The sequence below is a fragment of the Gallinula chloropus genome (genome assembly GCF_964237585.1).
Source record: "Gallinula chloropus genome assembly, chromosome: 15".
Lineage (NCBI taxonomy): Eukaryota > Metazoa > Chordata > Aves > Gruiformes > Rallidae > Gallinula > Gallinula chloropus.
In genome coordinates, this window is record NC_140100.1 from 4418497 (window position 1) to 4442735 (window position 24239).

At 47.2% G+C, this 24239-nt stretch overlaps 1 protein-coding gene across 1 annotated transcript in view; it reads right to left on the reverse strand.

Moving 5' to 3' along the window:
- The window catches only part of LMF1 (lipase maturation factor 1), a gene marked incomplete at its 5' end in the record, with an annotated part of 201861 nt that overhangs the window by 134433 nt on the left and 43189 nt on the right, over positions 1-24239 (reverse strand). The window contains one exon of the mRNA XM_084271183.1: positions 7728-7876. Coding sequence (XP_084127309.1) covers positions 7728-7876 — 149 coding nt within the window. The remainder of the gene's footprint in view (positions 1-7727; positions 7877-24239) is intronic.

Below are 24239 nucleotides of genomic sequence, written 5' to 3' on the forward strand. Positions count from 1 at the left end.
TGGAGATGATGAAAAGCCACGTAAACTGAAGCACACCATCAAGGCTGGGCACTTCCAGAGGGACCGCAAACACCCGATGGCACTGCAGCCGTGTGCCACCTGCAAGCAGGGAACACACCCGCCCCGGTGCACGGAAACTCAGTCTCAAGCTCTCGCTTCTCACTGGCCTGGAGTCCAACCTGACCTAAAGGCAATTCGTGTGCCTCATGTTTTACATGAGGAACACCAGCCATAAATGGATAATGACATTTCCATGCTGATTTTCACACCAGCTCTCCCAGTGCCAGCTGCGTGGTTGCAGCCACACAGAGCTGCAGTAAACCAGCAGCGGCTCAGGCTTACAGTCAGGGCTCCCTCCCATGACTTGCTCCACTAACTTCATCTCCAGCAGCAATCCAGGCAGTGCATGGTTCGCACACACTCGTTAAAAACCTTCGTGCATACTTCAAATATCTCCAAACCTCAAGAAACACTGAGGGAGAGGGACAGCACACGTGTAAATGCTATCACAGCCCCCACCAAAACCACTCACGTCTCCTCCACTCAAAGCTGTCCGCTCCTCAATGCTCCCAGCTAAGCCAAAGACGTAATGGTGTGAGGGCAGATCTTGGCATGGAGCAGGGCAGGCCTGAACCCAGCTGTGCACAATTTTGGCAGCACCGGACTCAACAAGCCTGCCCAAGCACAATGGGGCCCTGGCACATTGCTGGGACGGACACGGCATCCTTTGCTGCACAGGGCTTCCACATCCTCACTCCTGCTCTGCCCATGCTCAGCACACCTTCTCCCCCAGACCCTGGTGCAGTTTGGGACCTGTTTCCCCATCCCAGTCTCTAAAGTCGTATTTTCTGTCTCCAGCAGCCAGATATTTTTTAAAAGAAATTTGCTGCTTGCTTAGCTTTTTGTCCTGGTAAGTTCTTGGCCTGTCCACTCGTTACCACCCAGCTTCATCAGCACCAGTTGGAAGCAGCAATGCCATCCCAAGAGTTAGACCTGAACTCATTCTGCACCCTTGTTTATATCAGCTTTATTGATGGAAAGACGTGCTGATAGGAGGTAACAGCCCCACATTTAATGCCTCTTGTCAAACCTCTGGTGTGACACTGGCAGAGCTGCGTCCAAGAAGCAGAGGAACCCTTGAGAACAACTGGTGAGGCAATCACAGAAGTCATGCCTACTGTCAGAAACGTTAGCCTATGCAAGTCAAGACTCAGCTTGAAGCACGCCAAGACACAGCCTGAGCTCCTCCACAGCACAGCATCACGCTGCAAGCTGGACCGGGGCTGTTAAAGCTCACACAGTGCAGGAAACCCCACAGCAGAGGAATGAGGAGGTGTCCTGAACCCCACACACCCAGCAGTGCCTCCACTGACCCACCGAGGCTGGGCATGGGGTCTCAACAGGGAGAACATTGTCCAGGGCTCTTCCTAAAATCCAGTTGAATCACACTCCCGTGCTCTACCCCTCTGCACGTGCTTTTCAGTTACCAAGCTTTATCAGTGTTGCTATAGTTACGTGTTGACGAAAATCAGATCCTCACATTTCGGAGCAAGTACGCACGCGGCACTTGGTAAAGGCTCAGCTAATGAAGAAACAGAAACTGCTCTTTATGGTTTACATATGCAATCACTAACGACTCTTGGGATCCAAAGAGCGACTATGAAATTTCAGCAGCGTGGAGCTGGCAGTTCATCAGCTCTCAGCTACTCCCCAGCCTCCCCCCAGCATGAGCGGGGTGGGTATTTAGGCTCCCCCAGCACACAGTTTTCTCCTGCAGTGGGTAATTATAGAGAATATAAGAACTCAACACAGTTGCCGTTTACTTTCAGATCTTTGGTCAAAAAAAAACAAGACTAACATTTGCTTAGTGGGGTTATTAGTGCTGTGTATCATCATCATCATCGTCACAGCCCGGTAATTAAACCAAAAGTGTTCCTGAAACAGAGCACAAAGCCCAGACAGCCCCAGTGAGACCTGGCTTTGAAAAGCCACAAGATGCAGGGGTGATGCTGCTCCATGGAGCCAGGGAAGCACAGCTACCCCTCAAACAAGCCCCGTCACTGGGGATCAGGTGATTATAAAAAACTGCGGTTTGGATAAATTACTGCCAGGAGCTGAGACCCACCCAGGACCCCCAGCCTGCAGCAAGGCTCAGAGAAGAGGCTGATCCAGACTGGGAAACTGGTCTAGCAGCAGACAGACAGCCCCACCATCATCAAACCCATCAAAAGCCCTGAGCCCAACAATGTCTCTACAGGGAACAGAGTAGCTGGAAAACAAACTTGGTCTGCTGAAAAATATATATACTTGAGAGGCAGTTGGGGTTCTGAGAGTGCAGCATCGTGCCTTCAATGTCTCCCCAGGCAGCTGCAGATGTCAAAAGACCTAATTACCAGCAGGTAACACAGCCGAGCAAGGAATGGGCTGCTCCTTTTGGCAAGTCCCCAAGGTTTGGGTAACATCCTCACGTGACACCTGATGGCTGAGCACACACCGTTTGCTTACCCACCTCTCCAGTCCTGCAGAAACACAAAACAATGCTTTGCATCTTCCAAGCTTGAAGAGAGTCGCAAGTGAAGGTATTGAGTCACCCAGCTCTTCTGAGGGAAATCAGCCCCATAAATGTCTGTTTGCATCACTTATTTCCTAACAAGCTGCTCGCTCACACAAAGGGACTGCTATTCTGTTGCCTCTACGTGTTCCTAAGAAGCATCCGTCTTTACATCCCGCACTAATGGATTATTAGGAACATCAAACATATAGATTGAATCACATAATTATGCCTTTTAAAAAGTCAGCAATATTTGAGATCAGCCCAGCACTTGCTGCCAATCAAACCCCAGAAGCAGAGCCTGCCTGCGCTCCTTGCCTCCTGCAATGCATGGTCAGGATTATTTCCCTTCTCACGTGCTGTAACCCCACAAAGGCCAGCCCATCCAGCCCCCAGGGATGGCATGCACTGTACAGCAAGATCTGGAGATGATCTTTTGGGGGAGGAAGAGACAGGAAACTGCAAGGCTCCCTTACACCAGTCCAGAGCTGGGCAACAGTGCTCACATGGTTGAAACTCAAAGAGGAGGAAACGGGACCAAGCTGGGGATGCTGTTGAATGTTGGGGGCAATACTCATCTCCTAAATATGAGCGAGAGTAACAGCAAGACAAAAAAAAAAGGCAGCAGCAAAGCAGAGGAGCAGGTACGGTGCATCCTGAGCTTCATGTGCTGCTCACACATCTACTACCTGCTCTGTGGATTTGTGTGGTTTATGTGGCAGAAAGCACAAAGACATCGCTGCTCCAGTGCTCCTTAATCAGGAGTAAGCACATGGGGTAATAGTACATGGGGAGCTTTTGAGTGGATGGTTAATGGGCTCTGGGGAGACTGAAAGCAACAATCACACCAGTTTGGGTTAGGAAATAACTTTGTTGGGTCCAGCCTCCCTTTTCTTTATGGTCAGGTTTATTTTGTGTCCAGCATCTCACTGGAGTTGGGCTTCTGATCCTTCAAAGGCTGAAACATGAGGGGCTGCAAAGGGCATGGGCACATCAGTGTTCACTTCAGGAGGCATTCCTAGTGCTCCAAGGAAAGGCTCTGGTTGTTACAGCTCTGTGTGGAGAAAGTTCCAAATATGACAAAAGCTCAAGGGGAAAAAAATCCCCCAAAACTGGGGGATGCTGACAAGTGAAGTCAACCCCTGTGTGCTGGTGATGAAACAGGAACGGGCTGCAGAAATCAGGGGAGCTGTGGGATAAGAACCTGATGTCTTCACTGGGAGCCACCACACTGCAAGAGACAAGCTTGCCTGTTGAGGGGTGTTCCAAACCCACCCATGGCACTGCTCACCTAACAAGCTGCCCCCAGGGAATGCTGCTGGCTTGGAGGGCAGCATTTTCCTAGGAAAGCCTCACCCCAGGCACTACGGGATCCCCCAGAGAACCGTGCGGGAAAGTCGAACTTTCTTTCCCTGTAAAATGTAATCACTGCCAATCCCACCCCTGGGAAAAGCTTCCCTCAGCCCACATTTGTGCACATGTTTCAGCTCCTGCCCAGATTAGGGAAGAAATCAAAGATGGCCTTAGCGCAGGTGCACCTGCACTCCAGGATACTTCGGTTTCACGCTTTAAACTCGCTTCCCGGTGCCTGCAAGCATCATTACCCCAGCCAAGAAGGAAACGTACACGTGTTTGGGCCCCAAAACATTAAAGATACCATCAATCACCGATTTCCACGTGCCTGTGTAGATCCCCATTTAATGACCTTTCCATGTTTCCCTCTCCCATGCCTGTTACTTATATATCAGTAACCCAGACAGACAAGGGACTCGAGGGGCGGCATCTCTTCTGCACAGGGCTCCCCCTAAAATAATGTGAGAGTTATTATTCTCTAGGCAAAAGTGAGAAGCTGTACAGAGAAAATGGTAACAAAGATGTTTGGTGAGTATGGTTTTCCTTCGTATCCAACCTGTTCTGTAATTTAGACCATACACTACAAACTAGCAGGACCAGAGCACAGTCAGAGACCTGTTTTCAAAGGAAAGCAGAGTACAAACTTGGTGATCATAGAGCTTGTTGAGAAAATTATCTGTGCCTCCCTACACTTGGTGTCATGGTCTCCTGATTCTGTTTAACATTGGTATCACGATAGAGAAGCAGCATTTCAGAAGCTGAGAAGCATCAGGACCACAGGAGTCAGCCTCCCTCCACTGGGGACAAAGGGGTTAGGCTCGTTCACCAAATGTCACTGGTGATAAATGGCCCAAATAAGACATTCACAATGAAGTTCCTGGGGAAAAAAGCAGCCACAACAAGCCAACAAAAAAACCCCACCCCAAAATAAAGCAAAAGCCCCACTCACGACCAAGGGCCCCCAGGCCCTGCAGTCAAAGCCAAGTCTAATGTGAATTTAGGGCAACTCGTGCCTTGGACTTCACCGGTTTAGAGGATTCACAGGTCACATCATGGGATCTAATCCACACTATCAAATCACTACGTTGGGGTTATGCAGGGCCTGGGTCCCCTCAGACCCACTGGGACCCTTGTGTCACCTACACCAGTACCCATGACTGTCATTAAAGGCCAGACAGTGCTATGTTACTGCGCTCCCAAATCTTTAACAACTCAGACCTTTGCTGCCCTCAAAATTATAATGTAGAAACCATGCAGGCCAGCTACTAAAGTGCTTATCACTCTGTGCTTAAAGGAAAGGACAGGAAATTTAATTTGTAATAAAGAGTGGATGGATATTTCTGGCAGGTTAGCAGCTTTCAACTGTTTTCCCTCAACAGTTGCCTAAAATACTTGAAAACTACTGTAAAAACCATGCCTCAGTAGTGGCTAGCATGTTGAGCTATAAAGTGCTGCTTTGAATTTGAACAAGCCCTTCCTCAGGTGGAGATGAGTCTCCCTCAGGACTGTGACATCCCTACAGCCATCCTGCAGCTTGGGGACACATGGCTCCAGCCTGCTCAAGGGAAGATGTGACTGTGACCTTCTCCAGCCAACTTTGCTGTCAATGTGATGTCCAACTGAGGAATGGGAAAGCATCAAGAACAACAGACACTTCTTTGCAAAAATCTAATACCACAACCACCCTTCAATTCTCATCCAAAAAAGCTCCAACAGAACTGTCTCACCAGACCAACAACATCCCCTTCGTACCTGTTGGATCAGCTGCCTGGAGACCCACAACTCACCATCTGTGATGTTCACGTACACAACAAATTCTTGTCCCTGGGCACACCTCAGGCAGAAGTGATGCTGAGCAGTAAATGCAGTCACAGATCCAACCTGAGGCTATAAAGACTATGCCTCTGTGCAGTAAGAGCCAGCAGTGGTGCCAGCCCTGAAGCACCACAACTGCTTCTCCAGGCTATGGAGTTGATGCTGCAGCAGAGCCCCCCCAAGATTTATTAACTGTCTGTAGGCTTAAGGCAGGACATTTTTAAGGAGTCTCTCCCCAAGCCATACATTGCACTTCCCTTGGCTACCACATTTCCCTTCCTACATCATTTCCCCCCAAACATTGCCGCTCCAATTCTTTTCCTATCAGCAGTTTTGCTAAGAACCCTTCCAATTTTTCTTCTAATAGCAATTTCCCAGCTGTTCCAGGAAAAGACTCCACAAAAGACATCACAAGAGCCCAGATAATTTTGCATTTACCTCCATAACACCAACAGCTCATTTGCCACGAGCGTGGGCAGCCCAGCACGGAGACCTTCCCATTACCTCCATCTCTGGCCCTCATCCTGGGGAGTCTCAAACAAAACCCTCTCTCTCCACGAGTCAGGCTTGCTGAAGGACTGGATTTCTATCATTTAAAGACGCAATTGCTGATGCATCCAGTAGTCTGCATCCCTGGGTATGGCAGGAGCAGCACAGTAGGATGTTTGGACAGTACCATTCACGTGAACTCCAGCTGAAAGCCTTACGGCATTTTAGAAGCATTACAAAGGTGTCTCTGTCCCATAAACTTTTCCTGAATGTTTTCAGCCAACAGTTGCACTAAAATCTGTGGGATTATCTACATATCCAGCTGTTTCATAGGGTCACAGAAAGCTGTGCCAGAGGGGGCCTTCAGGAGTCATTTTATCCATCTGCATTGCCCCACAGCAAGACAAGAGCTAGTTAATAATGAGCAAGAATTGCAGGAATTAATAAGGAGCAAGAATTACAGCTTTAGGAAGCTGAGCAAAATTTGGCAATGCCAAACAACAGCTATGGCAAAGAAACAAATGCAACTCCAAAGAGCAGGTTTTGAAATCACACTTGCATGACACATAAGAAAAAGCAACATTTTCTGCTCTTTCAAGCTGAATCTGCTGGACGACACGGGCCAAGGAGCTGCCCTTGGATGCAACACATCTACAGCACGTGTTTTCCAGGAACATCTACTGCAAGAACACATTCTGTACTAACAAAGCTGTCTTGAAAACAGGTAACACTAAGGTTAACACCAAAAAAGAAAGTTTCTTTCTTTTTTTTTTTTTTTTTCAGAGCAGGAGGATAATTAAGAGTTTACTGAGCTCAACTAATGATTTGAGCACTTCAAGCTCTGGGGAAGGAGAAGGATTTTAGAGCCAACAGACACAGTAATGTCCTGCCCACCCGCAGTCATCTTCTACAGCAGTGACCCTTAGCTTCAAGGTTTGGGATATATAGCAATGTCCACACTGCAGATCCAGATGACAGGGTATCAACCCCTGACACACCTTTATTTTAACAAAGAGATGTCAGTTCCTGATGGATTCTTTTACAAGCTACTTGGGAATTTCCACTGACCCTGGGACAGTAATGCGGTGATTGTTCTCTTTAAAAACATGGAGAATGACATTTCAGTAAAACACACACAAAGGAAAAATAAGTCAGGGTAAAGCTCCTGGGTCCTGGGAATTACCCACTGGATTCCCAACCATCTTATCAAAAAGCCACAATGTCCAAGTTGAACTTCACTTTTATTCCTCTTCAAGAGTCAATCACGTGAGCAGCACCAACATATCAACACAGACATTCTTACTCCTATGTTTGTCCTCCTTAAAATAAACACTAAGTTGAAAGATTCTGTGGACCAGAGCACGAAGCATTTCCTGCCACACGCTCCTTCCTTGCAACTAGAAAAATTCCTACACCACACGACTCCGATGTGTTGGACCAGGGGCAGGTTTTCTGCTAGGATGAGATCTCCCCTTTGCTGTCACCTCAAAAAGACAAAAAACCCCAAAGTTCCACTTACTGCTCCAAGCATGATCCTGAAGATCAGCCACCGAAAGCCCCAGATGACGATTCTGGAAGGAGGAGTGTGCCGAGGCAGGCGGGAGAGGGTCCAGAGCGGGCAGAGGAATATCCCCAGGAACCCTGTTTCCAGGAGCTGCGATTCCCATCCTGTAGTAACAGCATGTGAGAAATGAAAGAGAAAACAGTTATTGTATCAGTCCTGTGAGTTATCCTTTCACCCCAGAAGAAAAAAATCCCAAAAAACATCTGTAATGCTTTTTAAATTTAACTTAGGGGAACTACTCAGGTCCCGACTCTGTACCTAGATGACACAGGCTGGGAATTCAGATGCTTTAAGCTACCATGTGAGTGATGTGCATCTGAGCTTGCTGCACTGGGCTGGGCTGTCCTCCAGCATGCACTGACACTTTTGTTGTTTACATGGTTGTTTTACACAGCATGAAGCAAGAGGAAAAAAATGAGAACTTTTATGAAGCAAAAGAAAATGTGATTTAAAATCCCTGGGAATTGGCGAGGTCACCCAGGCACACAAGTGATCAGTGCCACTACTGATGCCCGGAGATAAGGGACTGACTGAGCCATTGCCACCAGTCCCACTGACTTTACTGGATCTGTGCCAAAATGGGGCAGCCTTTGTCTTCAGAAGACGATGATTAAAATCACATTAAGCTTTATTCATCATCAACATTAATGTGCAACCAGAAGCTCTGAATTTTCAATCGCAAAGAAATATCATAATGAAGCAAGTCTGAATAGCCCATCAAGCCAGTTTTACACGTCGCTGGATTGAGCAAAACTACTCCAGATTGCAAACCTCTAGAGCTGAGATCAAAGCACAGGCTTGTATCCACACAGCGAACCTGGTACCTGTGATACTGGATGCTTTGGAGAAGGCATGCTATAACCTACTTCATGCAAATCTGTGTTTTGCATTTTCTTTTTCCAGCCCAGCACAGAGTATAAATATTGAAATGATTATTCCAGAAGAGCCAGAACACAGCAGTTCTGTTTTGACAGGTGAGGTCCAACCTCCACCACACTTTTAAGTAACAATACATTGATGCTGAAGCCAAATTACTCCAGCTTTTTCCTACCTCTAATTACACACTCTTTATTTTTCAAGTATTTCCATCCCACTCTGAAGCCATTTAAACAAAACAAAGCAAAAAAAGGCACCAAACAGCATGCTAGCTAGGACAGTTTCTGAAAACTCAGCAACCTCATTGGAGCCATTCACGATGCTGAAATTCCTATCTACATGTCTACATAAATTAAACCAGATAGTGCCCGTGGGTGGGTTCCCTGTAGCCATGTTCCTTCCCAAAAGCCCCCCAGGCATTTTATTGGTTTCCAAACGGCAGCAACAAAACTCGGTCCACAGCACCTCCCTTCTCCCACCCCAAAGAGGCTGGAAACACCACTAAAGGCATTCATCCCTGCCACCTCCAGCCTGAGACACCCGACTGCACATAAGGGCCAGATTCTTAAAACCCATGGCTTGACGTTATCACACAAGCAAAACTACACTGCATTTGCTTTAAGGCGCTTGAAGTAGCTGTCACGCAATCTTCTCCCTCTCCCTCAGTACACACAAGACCCTTTAAATCAAAACATAACCTGATGGATCTTTTCCCAGAAGTTTATTAAACATCAAACAGCTATTAAAAAATCCTCACTGCCCCCACCATACATCCTGTGGTTTGTAGAGCAGACACCCCAAGCGCCAAACCCAGCGCTTCTGAGTGGAGAAGGACATTGTTATAAAAGCAGCTGCACCAGGGAAGCAGAGGCTAACGCAAGATGTGAAAGGTTAATTGTTGCTAAACCCAGCCACAAATAGCAGTTACGGGCCTAACTGGCACCAAAATGGCAGTATATCTCCTCTGATTCTGCCTGCACAAGAATCCCACTGTTATCAGCGTTTTCATATGTTAATTGCTGTGTTCCCCCGCAGACATATAGGATGCACGCTGGATGGCTGAGCAGGAAGGCGTACAGCTCTACATCTCCCCATGGTCCCTTCGGTCCCTACGCGTGCGGTTCCCTCTGTGGAGCAGCATCGCCTCCCACCCAGCAGGAACGTGGTGGCAAGTTCTTAAACTTTATTTTTAAACCCATCTCCTAGGGGGGTGTTTGCGTGTGTGGAGGGAAACGGCACGAAAGGCTCATGCAATCCTGCGTGACACGGTTCTTGCCCGTTAAATGGGTTCTACGACCACGCATCCGGCACGCAAGGACGCGTGCGTGAGCGCGCGTGAGCCTGAAGCAGAGCTGAAGCCTTCCCGGTATGTGCTGGCCTCCGAGGACCATGAGTTCAGCCTGCACCTGTGCTCCTTGTTCCAAAGCGACAAGTTTGAATCCTGGCACCACCACCCGGCTGCGAGTCCAACAGCATAATCCGATGCGAACCGTGCCAGCGAGGGGGACAGCTCAGCGCCACGGCGGGAGGGAGGGCTGGAGTAAACAGTGCTGCCAGCTGTTGGGAGAAACCTCTTAAATTACCCACTGCTGACAACGGGGGCTGGCAGCGGGCGCAGCTAAGCCGGCACCAAACAGGGTTTAACTGCAAGTGCAGCCAAGGACAAACTACGGTCACAGTGCTGGTTCAGAAGTCTCCGTCTAAACCTGCTCGGCTGGCGGGTAAATCCTGCCCAGCTCTGGCCGCTCCATACCCGACAGCAGCAGGTTTGCTAGGGCAGTTGAAGCACTGTGCCTGCTTTGCTACTGACCTTCTGAGCACGGCATAGCAAGCTCCTCCTAAATAACAAGTTTAAGATGCAGATACGCAGAGAGCCTCTGATTTATTAACAACCCTCCTGCCGATGGACCGAGTCTCCACAGCTGGTAGTGTGGTCATGCAGATCAATTTTCCATACTAGCACACATCACCCAAACAGTCACATGCTCTGCCCCCGGCAGCAGAAGCCCCTTCTCCAGCCTTCATCCATCTGCCTTACAACCCAAGCAGCTCCTTGCCCTGGAGCCTTCCCTGGGGCAGCCTTCCTCCTCCCAACCCACTGCCAAAGCTGTCACCGCTTCCCCCTTCCCCATTTAGCATGGATCTCGTCCTGACTGTAATTTATTAGTCCTCTTATAGGCTTCATCATGCGCAAACAATTACAGCCTTGATGCTTGATGCTATTGCTTGAAGCAATGTGAGTGCTTGTGCTGGTAGGATTATTCGAGGAGCTTCATGTGTTTTCTGCTAAAAATCACAGCTAAATCCTGAAGGCCTGTAAAGATGTGAATGCACTGCTGAACATCACAACTGTATCCCCAGTTCAGCAGAAAAGCTTTGCTCCGTCTCACATTCACTTTACTGTAAGTTGATATCAGAAAGCAAGATTACAAGATCCATCAACAGAAACTTTGCGTTTCTAACTGCTGACTTACAAACAGTTGTTCATGTCTACCCCTTAAAAGCCTCAGACTCAAAAATCCCATGCAACCTTAGACAGTCGAGCCTGTAACCACGTGTCTGCTGAAGGGCCCTGAAGTTTGAGTGTTGCCACCTTTTAAGACTCTTTCTGTGGCTCACAAAGCCCAAACACAGTGGCACCTACAAGGAATCAACCAAGTCATCTCACGCTGGCATGGAAGACCTTAGGAACAACCACTATTTAGCTGGCCCATGCACCTAAGTAGTAAGAGTATTTTTCTCCCTATCCTTATCTTCCTCCTCTTGCTATTAAATGGACAGTATTGATGAGATGTATTTGCCAACGTGGCAGCACCTGGCAAAGGAGCCCAACACAATCACATCCTCCACCTCCATCAGACACACTGTGAATTGTGTATGGAACCCTCCTCCAAACTGCAGACATCCCACCCTCAACTGACCTAAAAATCCACTTCTAGCACAACAAAAACATGGACAGGAAGGAATTAATCTCCATGACCTGGGCAGGATGTAAAGGGTGCAATAAAATGATTCCCCCAATTTTGGGGCTGTGGGAGGGGAGGGCAGGTGCTGGGCACTGGGAATTTTAGGACCATCCACACGGCATCATGCAAACCGAGAAGCTAGTGGTGATATGGGAATCAAAGCACCGGTAAGGGAGCAAAGACCTCTCGCCTGTAGTGATGCCAGCTCATCATGCATAGCAACAACTCCCAGTCCTACCATTTCTAGAGTGAAACCCATTTTATAAGCAGCAGAAACCCCCCATGATATTTAGAGGCATCGTGGCTATCTCAGAGAGGCAGCTTCCATCCTCAAAGCGCCAACCAACACCTCCTCATCGCCTAGGCTTAAATCTCAGGGCTCACCTCCGCCCCGGTCCCTCCGGCCCCGGCGCACACTGATACTGCTGGGAACGAAAGGGTCACGTTGTTGACCCACCTGCTCCTGTTTTCTTCAGTTGGATCTAGTCAAATTTCAGCAGCTGCAGAGCGGCACAAAGCGCCCCATTGTTATCTCCCGCGCAGCCGGAGAGGGAGCCACGGGGTTTTTTTTTGGGGGTAGGGGGGGGTTGGAGTGTTGGGGGGAGAGGAGGAATTGAAATAAAATAAACTGCCAATGGTGGCTGCACTTGCCCCACACGCGTTTCAAATGTTTGTTACATGCTCCAAACTTGATGCGGCAAATTCCAGAGTTTGGCATTTTCTAGAGGTCTCTGCTGGGGCAGGGAAGGAGGAGAAGCGAGGAGGATGTGCCTGGGGGGGGGGCAGGAAAGACAGGGGAGGGGAGGAAACAAAAAGCCAAAACTGAAAAACGCTTTCCCTTAAAAAGCTTTTAGGGTTTTCAAATGTTTTTCTTCTTCAAAGTTATATAAACCATCCGATAGGTTAAATCTTCAGCTAGAAAATTTAGCTCAACATCAAGTGATCTCTAGAGTCAAAAACTATTTGCTGCTTGAAAGTGGAACTGAGAAAGCCGGCACCGTGCGGTCTCACTGAGTCCGCCGGCAGAGACCGTGCGTGTTGGCAGGAACATCTGATGCACTGTAGAAAGCATTACCACTGCTCAACATCTTAAAAAAGCCAATTTGGTATGAACAGCCTCCAGAAAAGTCCAAAGCAAGCCCCATTATGGCTCCCCGTAGAGAGTATTATTTCTAATGGAATATAGATTATATAGCATTATATCATTAAGGTCTCCAATTTTCATCTTTATTATTTACCATCGAATACCTGATACAAAGCACAGCCAAGTTACTGCTGCCTGCCCATGCCTGCAGAGCCAGTGCAGCCCCTGCCTGGCCGGCCCTACACGCTGCACCTTCCAGCCTTCCCACGTCTCAAACCAGCGCTCCCATTACATGGACTAGTGGGGAGAAAGGAAGGAGGCAGAGGAGGGCAGAACGCCTTCAGAACTAAATACAAAACAGTCACGTCCAAAGACAATGATGCTTCTAATTTTCAATTAATCTATTTTTTCCGACTAAAGAAAATAATCATCTGGTCAAAATCAAAATCCATACCTAAACCAGGACAGAAATAGCTCGGGTAATTTATTTGCATTAATTCCCCTGGCTGAAATAAGGGATAAGGTGAAACAGCAAACTGCCTCTCCCTGTACATACACATTGGCACGGCGCAGGCAAACGCGCTGCAACACAGGCGCATTCGGTAGCTCTCCTGCTCAGCACAGCAGCGCTGGGAGCGGACAGTGCAGCTGTCTCCCTATGAATATTGGGTGTCAGGCGGCCCGGCAGCCAAAGCAAGGGAGATACCCAATACGGACTGACTTACGCTGGAATCAGATTAACTGCTCCTGAGCCTCTCTCCTCCCTACCTCCCTCAAACTCAGCGTGGTATCGTTTCAGCTGTAGCGTTAAAACACCTGTTGAACGTAGTATGGATCATGTTGATGACTACAGGATATTCTGACCGAGGATTTCAGTCTGCAAACACTCATTCTGACTACCATGAGGTTCAGCGATGCAACGGGCTTGTGTCTGGCCATGAGCAAGACACCGAGGAATTCGGTGTTTGCCTGCTGGGGTATTCCCAAGGGCACCGAGCTGCTCTTCACCTCTCACCCACCACTCATCTCCTTTACCTTGAGGACCTCCCCCCTGCGAGCCGTACTTATGTCCCACCACCAGAAACACAGGTCAAATTGAAAAAATGCTCAGAACTGTACCAATATTTCAATACTTCTATTAATAAGCACATATTGCCTTAAAGGAGAAGGGTCAGGTCAAACCTAGCTGCTCTTTTCAACTAGGAAAGATAAAGAGAAATCTAAACCAAAAATAGCTCCCACCCAAAAAAACCACCAAACCAAAAGACCCACCACCCATGGAAGATAAGTATTTCTGATTTGTCCTTTTTTAAACAACAAAATACTCCATAAATCACTGTAACTTTCAGAACTCACAGCAACCTCCCCAAAGGAGAGCAAAGCTCCCAACCAACCTAAAAAGAGCTGCATCGTTTCGACGTGTTCTGCTAACAGGCTCGTGCTAGTACGTTAAAGCAGCTAACGACAGATGCCTTTTCTTATCTCCACAGTGATATACTGGCCACACTAAAACTCATGGCAGAATTATCACCAGTTTCAACTGAGCTTGACTCTCATGCACGAGTTTTGTGTCCCAGCTACCACCTGTTGAAACGTGCTGGTTTCTCCTCTCCCCTGAAGACACAAGCCAGGGTGGTGGGTTCACCAGCCAGCCCTGGGGCAGGGAACCAGCATCATGGTGCTGAAGATGACACTGAAGGTGCAAGGCAGCAGGATCTGTTCCCTGTTGTGCAATATGATGCTTAAGCAAAGCAACAGCTAGATGCAAACAGCTCAGACTGCAGAAAGAAACCCTTGGGAAGCAAGGGATGTCCACTGAATCGCTTTAACTCCCTGTGCAGAAGTTCACGCTGTGATGGGATGTGCTCTTGCACCCCAGAAGCACCAGGGACTCCACGAGGCACCACCACCAGCTGTCCACCCCCTGCAACATTGCCTCTTCTTGCTTTTCTTCCTGGTCATTTTTTCTCCTCCAGAAGGACAACAAACCTACCAGGGGACTGACTCGCTCCCCTCGCTCTCTAGCCTCCCAAATACCAGTATGAACTGGAGGCACAAAAAGCACATACAAGACACATTCAAGTTCGGGTCAAGTTTTAAAGTTTCCCAGAGCTCCCAAAGGACAGGATTCCTGGTGATTCCTAATGGAAAGGCCAGCTCTCTCTGCAGTCAGTCTGTAAACATGAAAACCCTGTTAATAATAGCAGGGAGCAGTTTCTGAATCTCCTCCATCGCCAGGCAGAGAAGGTGTACACAGCATAACTTGGAAATAATTTTGGATCTGCAATCAGGGGAAAACTTAAGCCCAGGTGTTAGCACTGGAGCACTGCTGGAGCACAGCAAAGCTCTCTCCACAGCTGCTCTAAAGCAGAAAGTTTCAAACTTAAGACTTGAAAATACTGCACAGCAATGAGGAGGCTTCAAAATTAACTCAACCCTAAAAAAAAAAAACCAAAAATCCAAGTGCAACAGATGCTGACCCCAGAAGCACATCTGAATTAGGACAGAGAAAGAAGGACAGATGCTTAATAAAGGAGGAAATTGGTCCACCACAGCCCTAAAGAGAAAACAATGAAGGAAGACAATGATTTATTGCTCCTTAATTCGGCGGTGCCTTTCACTTAGAGAGCCCAGAACAAAGAGGTATGTCTCTCAAGCCGCTTGCCCCACGGGGGCTGGACTCTTTTCAGAGCTATGAAAGCCAAAGCTCAGAGGGCTTAAGGACAGAGTCCCCTTTGCCACCTTGTCCTGGCCAAGGGTGGATAACCTCACTCCTCCGCTCCCAACCCCAGGACACACTGCTGCCCCGAAAACACCAAGCCCAAGATCTGAAGTACCTTCCCACAGTCAAACTCCACTATATCAGTTTTCCCCAAACACCACCTACATCAAATGTTTCAAATTTCCCCTTTGCTGAAGAGATAAGAGACTGGTGATACCTCAAGTTTCTGCAGCCAACAGAACAGTTCCTGATGTTGTTGGAAGATTTGGGAAGATGTTATCAATAACTTTTGTTCTTAAAGTATAAACCACACAGGAAAAAAAAAATTTAGCATTAAAACTTTTAAAAGCTTCCAAGTGCTCTCCAGGGTAGTCATTAGAAACTACTTAGGTAACAGGAGGGTGATAACAGTGAGTTAATGCAGCGTTAAATTAGCCCTCCTTCCATGCAGAACTTTAAGTGACAGAGGAATCAGTTGGGAGGATTTTTATTTTATTTTTTAAATAATGAAGTTAATGGATTTCCTGTTTTTAGCTCTGTGGGCGGCTGTCATTCTGAGGGATCTGTATATACTGTATTTAATTACTCTGTCTTAAAGTAACGAAAATAATTTCATCTGTGTTCGTATGAACTCTGGGGCACCAGCATCTCTCCAGTTTGGCCACTCAGACAACAAGAACACGCAAGCATCAGCTCTTCAACATCTGAAGCCATCCCTCAAAATCTTCATGTGGCCAAGAGCCACGAGACCTGTGCCACAGTTCTTGGTAAGCTGATGGAAACGAGCATCAGGAGTGGTTCACAGCCCAGGAATGACAGCAGGTTCCCAGGGCTCCCCACTGTCCTCCTGTGGGCACTGCTGAAGTTGGTGCTGCACCCCAGGGCAACCCAACAGCTGGTTTAACAGCTCCTCCTGCCTCACCTGGGAATTTACCCCATCTCCTCCTAACAGATTATTAGGAGCAGGGTCAGCAATGCCCATCAATAAAATAAGGCAAAGATCAGCAGGATTCAGGCTGGCCATGAAGATGGGAGGAGAAGAAAAGCTGGACATCCTGCAGCAGTCCACAAACCACATGCAATACAGAGAACTTCATAAATGAAATGGGAAGTGATGGAAGGGACTGACTGAAATGAGATGTTGAGCAGAGCTGGGAACAGAAAGGAGACACCAAGGACAAGTGATGCCACCACAACCAGGTGACACAATCCATTTAGTACTGGTGCTGCATTAGGACATGGCAGCATGTTCCCACTCAATCAATCCCCAGCAGAAGACAAGAGAGCAGCTTTAAACAGCTTTAAAGGCTTGAAACAAAAAAGCCTGAAGGCAGAGAACAATCCCTGGCTGATGGAGCTGTCAGAGGGAAGCTTTCCCTGTGAAATCGATAACCTGCCTACTGCAGAGCTCTCTGTCTCCCTTGGAAGCAGCTGGGTCTAGTACTGCTGGAAGCAAGTCTTGATGGATCACCAGTTTGAATCCAGTATCGTGATTCCTCCATTTCCCTGTGTGGAGGTTCAGGTATACACTGCACATACCAGCAGAGACCATGGCACTAGGAAAACAGAAGGGAAAATATCTATCATTAAGGAACTCAGTTCCTGGGACAAACAATTATAACCTGGGAGGGATTTTCTTTCCAGTTATCTTTCCTGAGTCGATTGCTTTGAAGCCTGTGATATACCTAAACTCCAGGTACAGTTTTCTGGTGAGTTTTCTTGCTGATCAGATGAAAAGAATACAGATGGCACAGCCAAGGGCAGAGTCAGGAGGCTTTGGCTTAAAAGATAATACGCAAAAGCCACATAACCAAAAGTCAGGAAAGGCAAAGACTGAATCCTCACCTCCCAAACCAGAACAGTCAGGGCTTGATCAAGAATTGGTGGCTATTACACACCATGTTGCATGACTGGGAACCCAAGATGCACCTCACAGAAACATCCCCTTTGTTCATCTCAGAGCTGGTTTGTACAGAGCTCTGGACACAGTTTCCTCCCAGCATTGATCCAGAGCTGATATGGGACTGACTGGGTCAGCAGCTCAAGGCTATGGCAGCACGACCAAGACATAGCAGAAGGCCATTGCTATTGCATACAACATACCCTTCCTAGCTCAGCTTGCCTCTCCTAGCAGGACCTCCCCCTGCTAGCACCCCCACTCTGGGAATGACCCTCTGCTTAGCTTTGGTGACCACTTTGTGTGCTCACAGTCTATGACCTGTACCAAGAGGCATGGAGATAAATGGTGGGAAGGAGCACAAACTCTTGTTCAGGAAACTTAAGGCAGTGCTGGGATCAGCCAGTGGGGACTCTGACACAGCCTTGGGGCTAAGATTCTGGGAAAGGTGATCTTGCAACTTGGCCTTGCTATTGGTAGACTCTTTCAGAGATGGAGCAGGCAGCTGCAAGCATCTGGAAGAAGTGACACCTTGTTCCCATCTGCAAAGTGCTCTGAACCTTGGGAGGACCCTGCAATCAAGGGCATGAGGGTCCTGTGACCAACAGAAAGACACCAAGGGCTTTGGAAGATGTAGCTGAGTTTGAAATTCAAAAAAACCCCCACCCCTTTAGTGACTATGTCTTCTAGGTTAGATTCCTTCTTGCTGTGCTTTTCCTCCTTACTCCCCACCAAAAACCCTAACATGAAGTAGAAAGCCAGCCATTTCCACCTTCCCAAGCAACCTGCTGAACACATTTTATCTGTTCTTTATGGACAGGACCCCTGCAGTACTGTGCCATGTGCCTGCAGAGCTAAATTGCTAAAAACAGGTGTCTGTTGGGTGTTAAATCTATCTTCAGGCTGCTTTGGCAGCTTAAGAAACCATTAGCAGCTGTTAACATGGTTAGCATGGCAACGTGGAGCCTAACAGCTCAACCAGCCCGCTTTCTTCACCATTTCAAAACTATCATTCCCCACTTGTACACTTCAAGCAAGAACAAATTAAAACCAATACCATGAAGGCACCTGGCAAGCCATTTTGCTAGCTGACATAAAGCAAGCCTCAAAATAAAAAGCATATTAGACAATTTTTTCCTGCTGTATCATGCGAGATTCCTGTTGCCCTTGGGAGATCACATTTGAGCCTCACACAAGCACAGGGTTTAGAATCAACACTTGCAGATGATAAATACTCACCGAGGGATGATGCCTTCATCCAGCTTCCCCACCAGTTTGAAGCGGTCCTCTCATTTAAAGTTTTCCCTGCCTCCCTACTTTTTTGTGCACACAATGTATTTAAAGGACAGCTTGTATTGAGAGGGGACAAAGAATGGCTGCAGAGTTCATTATCTCAAGGCAGATACACCCACCCAATGCCCCAACAGCTGCAGGACCACGGGACTGATAACACTGGTGTAATATCAACAGTGAGATGTGAGAAGAGCATGAGCAGGTTATGGCCAGTTTTAGGTTGAACACCAAAGGCTGGCCTGCAGCAGGAGAGGAAACACAGGTCCTGGGAGTAAAAAGGAGTTACAGAGTGGAGCAGAACTTTGCCTGGTGGCTGTGGGGCATGGCATGCTGGTTTCCAATGGGCTGTTATTACCAGTGCACAGACCAGAGACACCAGCCATGGTCGTGGTCTCACCATTGGCACAACAGCCACTCACCCGCACACAGTTCACACAACCCATCATCAGATGCCTACAAAATGCACCCTCCAAACACCCAGGAGGCATCATCATCCCCACCAGCCAGGGGAGGAGCAGGAGGCTGGGAAAGATGGTGTTTGCACAGCCCAGATCCCACCAACCAGGCTCATCCAAGGAAACACAGCAGCCTTCAGGAGGAGAGGACCACAGGGCCTGTTTCCTTCAGCGGTGGCAAACTCCAGAAACTACTTTAACCCACAGGCAGAGCTTTTAGTTACATTCCTGCACCATCATTTACACTCAAAACCTGCAAAAAACTCCAAACAAAAGCAGAATAACATATATATATTTATACATTTTTATATATATTTTTATATATATATATATATTTATATATGACAAAATCCCTACAGTACCTGTGAGTTTTGTGATTCTAAAAGGGGATTTGCTCCATCTGAAGTGAAGGTTATTTTTCAGGATTACAGTCAGATAAAGGAATTGATGTTGCTGTGTTATTTAGGACATCCCCTCTGTCCTGGCAGAAGTAAACAAGACTCCCCATTCAGCTACATCACTCTAAAGTAACTCAACTAACTCTAATGAAGCTTCAGTGATGTAAATCTGCTGTAATTCAGGAATAGTTTCATCCAGGCATCTTTCAACATGATGAGCTCAGAAGTGGCCGAAATGACTAATGGGACCTCAACACCCACAGCTTTAACCTCCAAGAACAAAGGAAGAAAGAGGGAGCCGGAGGAAGGAAGACCAAACGCGGACCTCAGGAAATCAAGAAAGCTGCTTTCAAAACCCATTTGATTTTTAAAAGATCTGATGGGTACGTAGGAGGAAGCAGCAGTTTTTTGGCAATTAGGGGATGAATGCCAAGAAGCCAACTGCGTTAAGAAGTTGTTCTCTCCCTGCACAGTACAAAGTGATGAGCAAACACACAAACAGTCAGAAATGTTGATGTTTAGAGACCTGAACTGCGCATCGCATCTTCTGAGTCCTGAAATCCTCCTGTTGATACAAAGAAAGAGGCGGGTGGGATCAGCAATCATTTAATTCAGTGACTGAACAACGAAACTGACTTCAAAACAATGAAAGAAATCGGAACTGCTTCAACACAATCATTTTCAGCAAACGGATCTGTAGGCAACTGCTCAGTCAGCAGGAAACATTAAACTTCAACACGGCCGACCTACGCCAGCAGATCTGCTGCCACGTACAAAGGACAATCTACCAAAGCAGCAGAAATAAAACCCACCCATTGTAGAAGCTGGTGTTCTTTCCATCATTACTCATTTGGAAAAAAAGCCAAAAGTGTCCTTTGGACACCTTCAAAGCCAGTCCACTGATGAATTTCAGAGATGGGGATGGAAGAAGGATGCAGCCGGCACCCCCCTGCAGCCAGCACAGGACGCAGAGCTGCCCACAGCCACCTTGAACCAAATCCTGCCATTCCCAGCTAATTTTCCCAGAGAAAAGCTAATTAAAATGCTGCAGGCCTGATGTCAAGATTTCAGATGATGACCTCTCCACCCCATCCCCTAGAAACACTTACAATTATTAAGTAGCATGTCAAACCCATAAAATTTTACCCACTTTTCTTGCTATAAAGCAGCCCCAAACATTGCCCTAATTTCGCCTTTTCTCTTCCCTCTAGCACAGGAATTCCCCACCATGATCAAATTACCCATCAGTCTTCACCAGGATACACTGAGAGGACAGAGAAATAATTGCAAGAGTCTTAAGATCTCAGGTCATTTCTTTAAGATCTTTTCTCAGCCTGTCCTAATATTTTACTCCCTCTACAAAAGGCGGACACACAGCAGACACCCAGAGCAGCTTCCACCCCTGTCAAACACGAGCATACAAAAGCTCAGCTTGTGACCTATAAAATAACAGAAGTAAATATCCAATTATAATATGCATCTAAAATAAAAATTTCTACTTTGGCTGATAAAAAACAGGTAAATATAAATCAGGCCTGTGTTGAGAAACAGCCAGACATGGCATTCATTAAGCGTCGCTCTTATGAACACGCCATTCACTGTGCTTCCTCACCACACGTACAGATATTACTTGTTAAACTTCAAAATCTCAGATGCTGGCACGAGAGTGGGAGACAGACACCCTTATTAATCTGAACCAGCCGTGCTGTGGATTCCCTTTTTAGGAATAAGCAAGTTTCAGAGTGGTAAGGAAACAAGAAGATAAAGCAACACAAAGCAGGGTTATTTATTTTGACAGCTGTGGTTTAGTTGTTTTAACTGTTTATGATAGTTCTAAAAGAAAACTCTAAAATCCACTTTGTAAAAATAAGGAAGCCTCAGTAACAGCAGCTGGGGTGCGAGTCCAGAGAGGAGACATGGATGAACTGTGAGGTTTGGGGTTGGGGACAGCTGTGAGGAAAGGCGGGGAGACATGGCAAAGGGCTTTGGTGCTCCTCCAGGCTGCCTGGTGGGGTTACAGATGCTCCTGTGAGCTGTGTGCCCTTGGTGCACAGCCCCTAGCAGGTACGGGATCCTGGCCACCTCCCTGAGCACAGACAGGTGGACATGACCCTGAGACCTGCCGCCCAACCTCAAAGTCCCCCTAGTTTTGCCAGGGCAGGTGCTAGTGCCTGAAGTGCTAGTTACTGAACTGTAGGTTAGATTAGATGTTAGGAAGAAATTCTTCACCATGAGGGTGATAAGACACTGGCACAGGGTGCCCAGAGAGGTTGTGCAAGCCCCACCCCTGGCAGTGTTCAAGGACAAGTTGGATGGGGCTTTGGGCAACCTGGGCTAGTGAAGGTGTCCTTGCCCATGGCAGGGGGTTGGAACTAGATGATCTCTGAGGTCCCTTCCCACCCAAACCATTCTATGAGTGGTGGCCATGGGGCACCCCACTGGCTACTTCAACCACTACAGTGTCACCTGCCCACTCAGTGAAACACCCACAGCAATGACCCAGCTCTGCTTTATTGGTTTAAATAAATACAAATGTATTATTCCATCCTGTAGTGGAAATAAGACCTAGCAACACATGTCAGTGGGAATCAACATATCCCAAACATTTAATTCCCATCCACCTAAAAAGCACAGTAAGCTGCCATTTCTAGCTCCTTTACTCCCTGTGCAAAACAGGTCTTACCTTGATGAGGCTTGAAAAAGTCTCCCCAAGAGCCCAGCACGGGCAATGGGAGTCTGCCAGGAGCGCTCAGGGAGGCTGTGCCCAGTGGGGGCTGCGGCAGCCCCCAGGCATCAGCCTCTGCAGAAGGGATGCTGGGATGGGGACCACATGCAGCAGGACAGGCTCCAACACAAAGATGCAGCCACAAAGGAAAACGATGAGAGAACGACAGGAGAAAGACTTCCAAAACCGACCCCAAATTTAGTACCACCGAAGTGAGAAGGAAAATTCTGATACTGAGTTTGTTTCTGCACGAGCCTGAATTCCTCAGTATCCTCTTTGTTTTCAAGAAAACACTGAAAGTAGAGGAAAACAGACCACTCTATACGTGTTTTCACATATGCTTTCTCATTAAAGACCTGCATCATAGCTCTGACACCCGTCAGCAGACATTCTACAGATATCCTTTGACTTCACCACAAAAAATTAAGAACTACTAGCTCAGGTATGTTGTGAATGACACAGCCACAGTTCACTGATATTAACTGGACATCTTCAATGAGAAAAATCACTCAATATTGCCCAAAGAAAAACAAAGTTCTCAATTCCTGGAAGTTAGGAGCCACCCTCCTAAGTTTTTGGAAAACACTACGTACTTGTTTTATGGCTGAGAATGCCAGCTGGGATCAATTACTTTTACTTTGCCTCATCTTCCCAAACAGTTGGAAAAGAACATATATTTTTCTTTGTTTGCCAGCTCTTTTGCAGAGCTGTTGCCTACGACTGAACAGGCAGTATCATTACATGCTAACAAAACGTAAAAACAAAATTATTCCTCAAAAAAGCATTTTCCTGAAAGGAAACTCCCTGAAGAGCCAAGCTTAGCTTCCAAGGACACAGAATTCAGCACTAAACCTGGCAAAAATATCAATTTAGATATTAATTTTATACTCTTTAAAAAAAAAACAACCAAAACTATTATTTAGACTGTCGGTAAAGGTGGGGCCCCAAGTCTGAACAGGCTCATATTTATACATGAGCAACACATGGTCAGCATCTATTAGGATTTGTAACGACCACAGGAGGTGAAAGGGTATTGTGGCATCAGTCCTTAACTCCTGAACCCCTGCACACACAGTACTACATCTCTGTTTCCTTTCTCCACACTATTTCATTAAATGCAGCTAAACAGAATTACTCAGGTGAGAAACTATTTGTAAACAGTGAGGGAGTTACAATGATTAAAAGAGTAATAACTACTCGCCTGGGCAAACAGAAGTGTTTCTTCAGTAAGGCACTGGGGAAAGCCAAGCCAAAGGGTGAGGAAACACCATCTAATTATGAACATTGAAAAGCTGCTGCTCAGCAGCTTTTGGTAATTCACCTACATGAGGAGCTTTTCCCCCAGTAGCTCCATCTGTCCGCATCGCCCCGTGGCACCATTTCGTGCAGACAGCAAAACCCACCCCATCCCAGCCAGGCCCAGCCCAGTGGTTCTGGTCACCTAATCCTGGGACAAATCCTTCCCCCATCACGTTATTGGGGAGTTCAAGTGACAGCCCCGTGCTCAGTCCCTCCCAATCCCGGGTCACAGGGAGCATTGTTCACCTCACCAAGCACCAGAGCCTGTACCATGGCCCATGAGGAGAGGAGGGTGCCAGCACAACCCTCCCTAAAACCAGCAAGTCTGGTGCCTAAAGACAGTCCTGGGCAAACACTCCATTTTCCCCTCTTGCTTGTACATTGCTGCAGAGGTGGCTGCTCTGCTGACCTGTCCACTCTCATGCAGTTTCCAAGCCCAAATGCACGTGGGACAGGGGCAAATATCCTTGAGGGACCTGAGCTGTCACACTTGGCTGTCAAGAGAATAATTTGATGGGAGAAGTATCAAGGGAGCAATCAAGAAAATCCTGGAAAGGAAATTAGAACAGATCTATGTTCCCAAAATTACAACATCCACTTCAAACTCATCCTAGCTGAAATCTATATTTACCCAAGGCAAAGTAACTACATAATTGCACCCTGCAAGCAATGACTGTGCAAGACTAAACACGTGTCACAGAGTCTGCGGGAAGTGTCTGGTCTTCCACAATGTGCTTCGGGCCGTTGCCTCA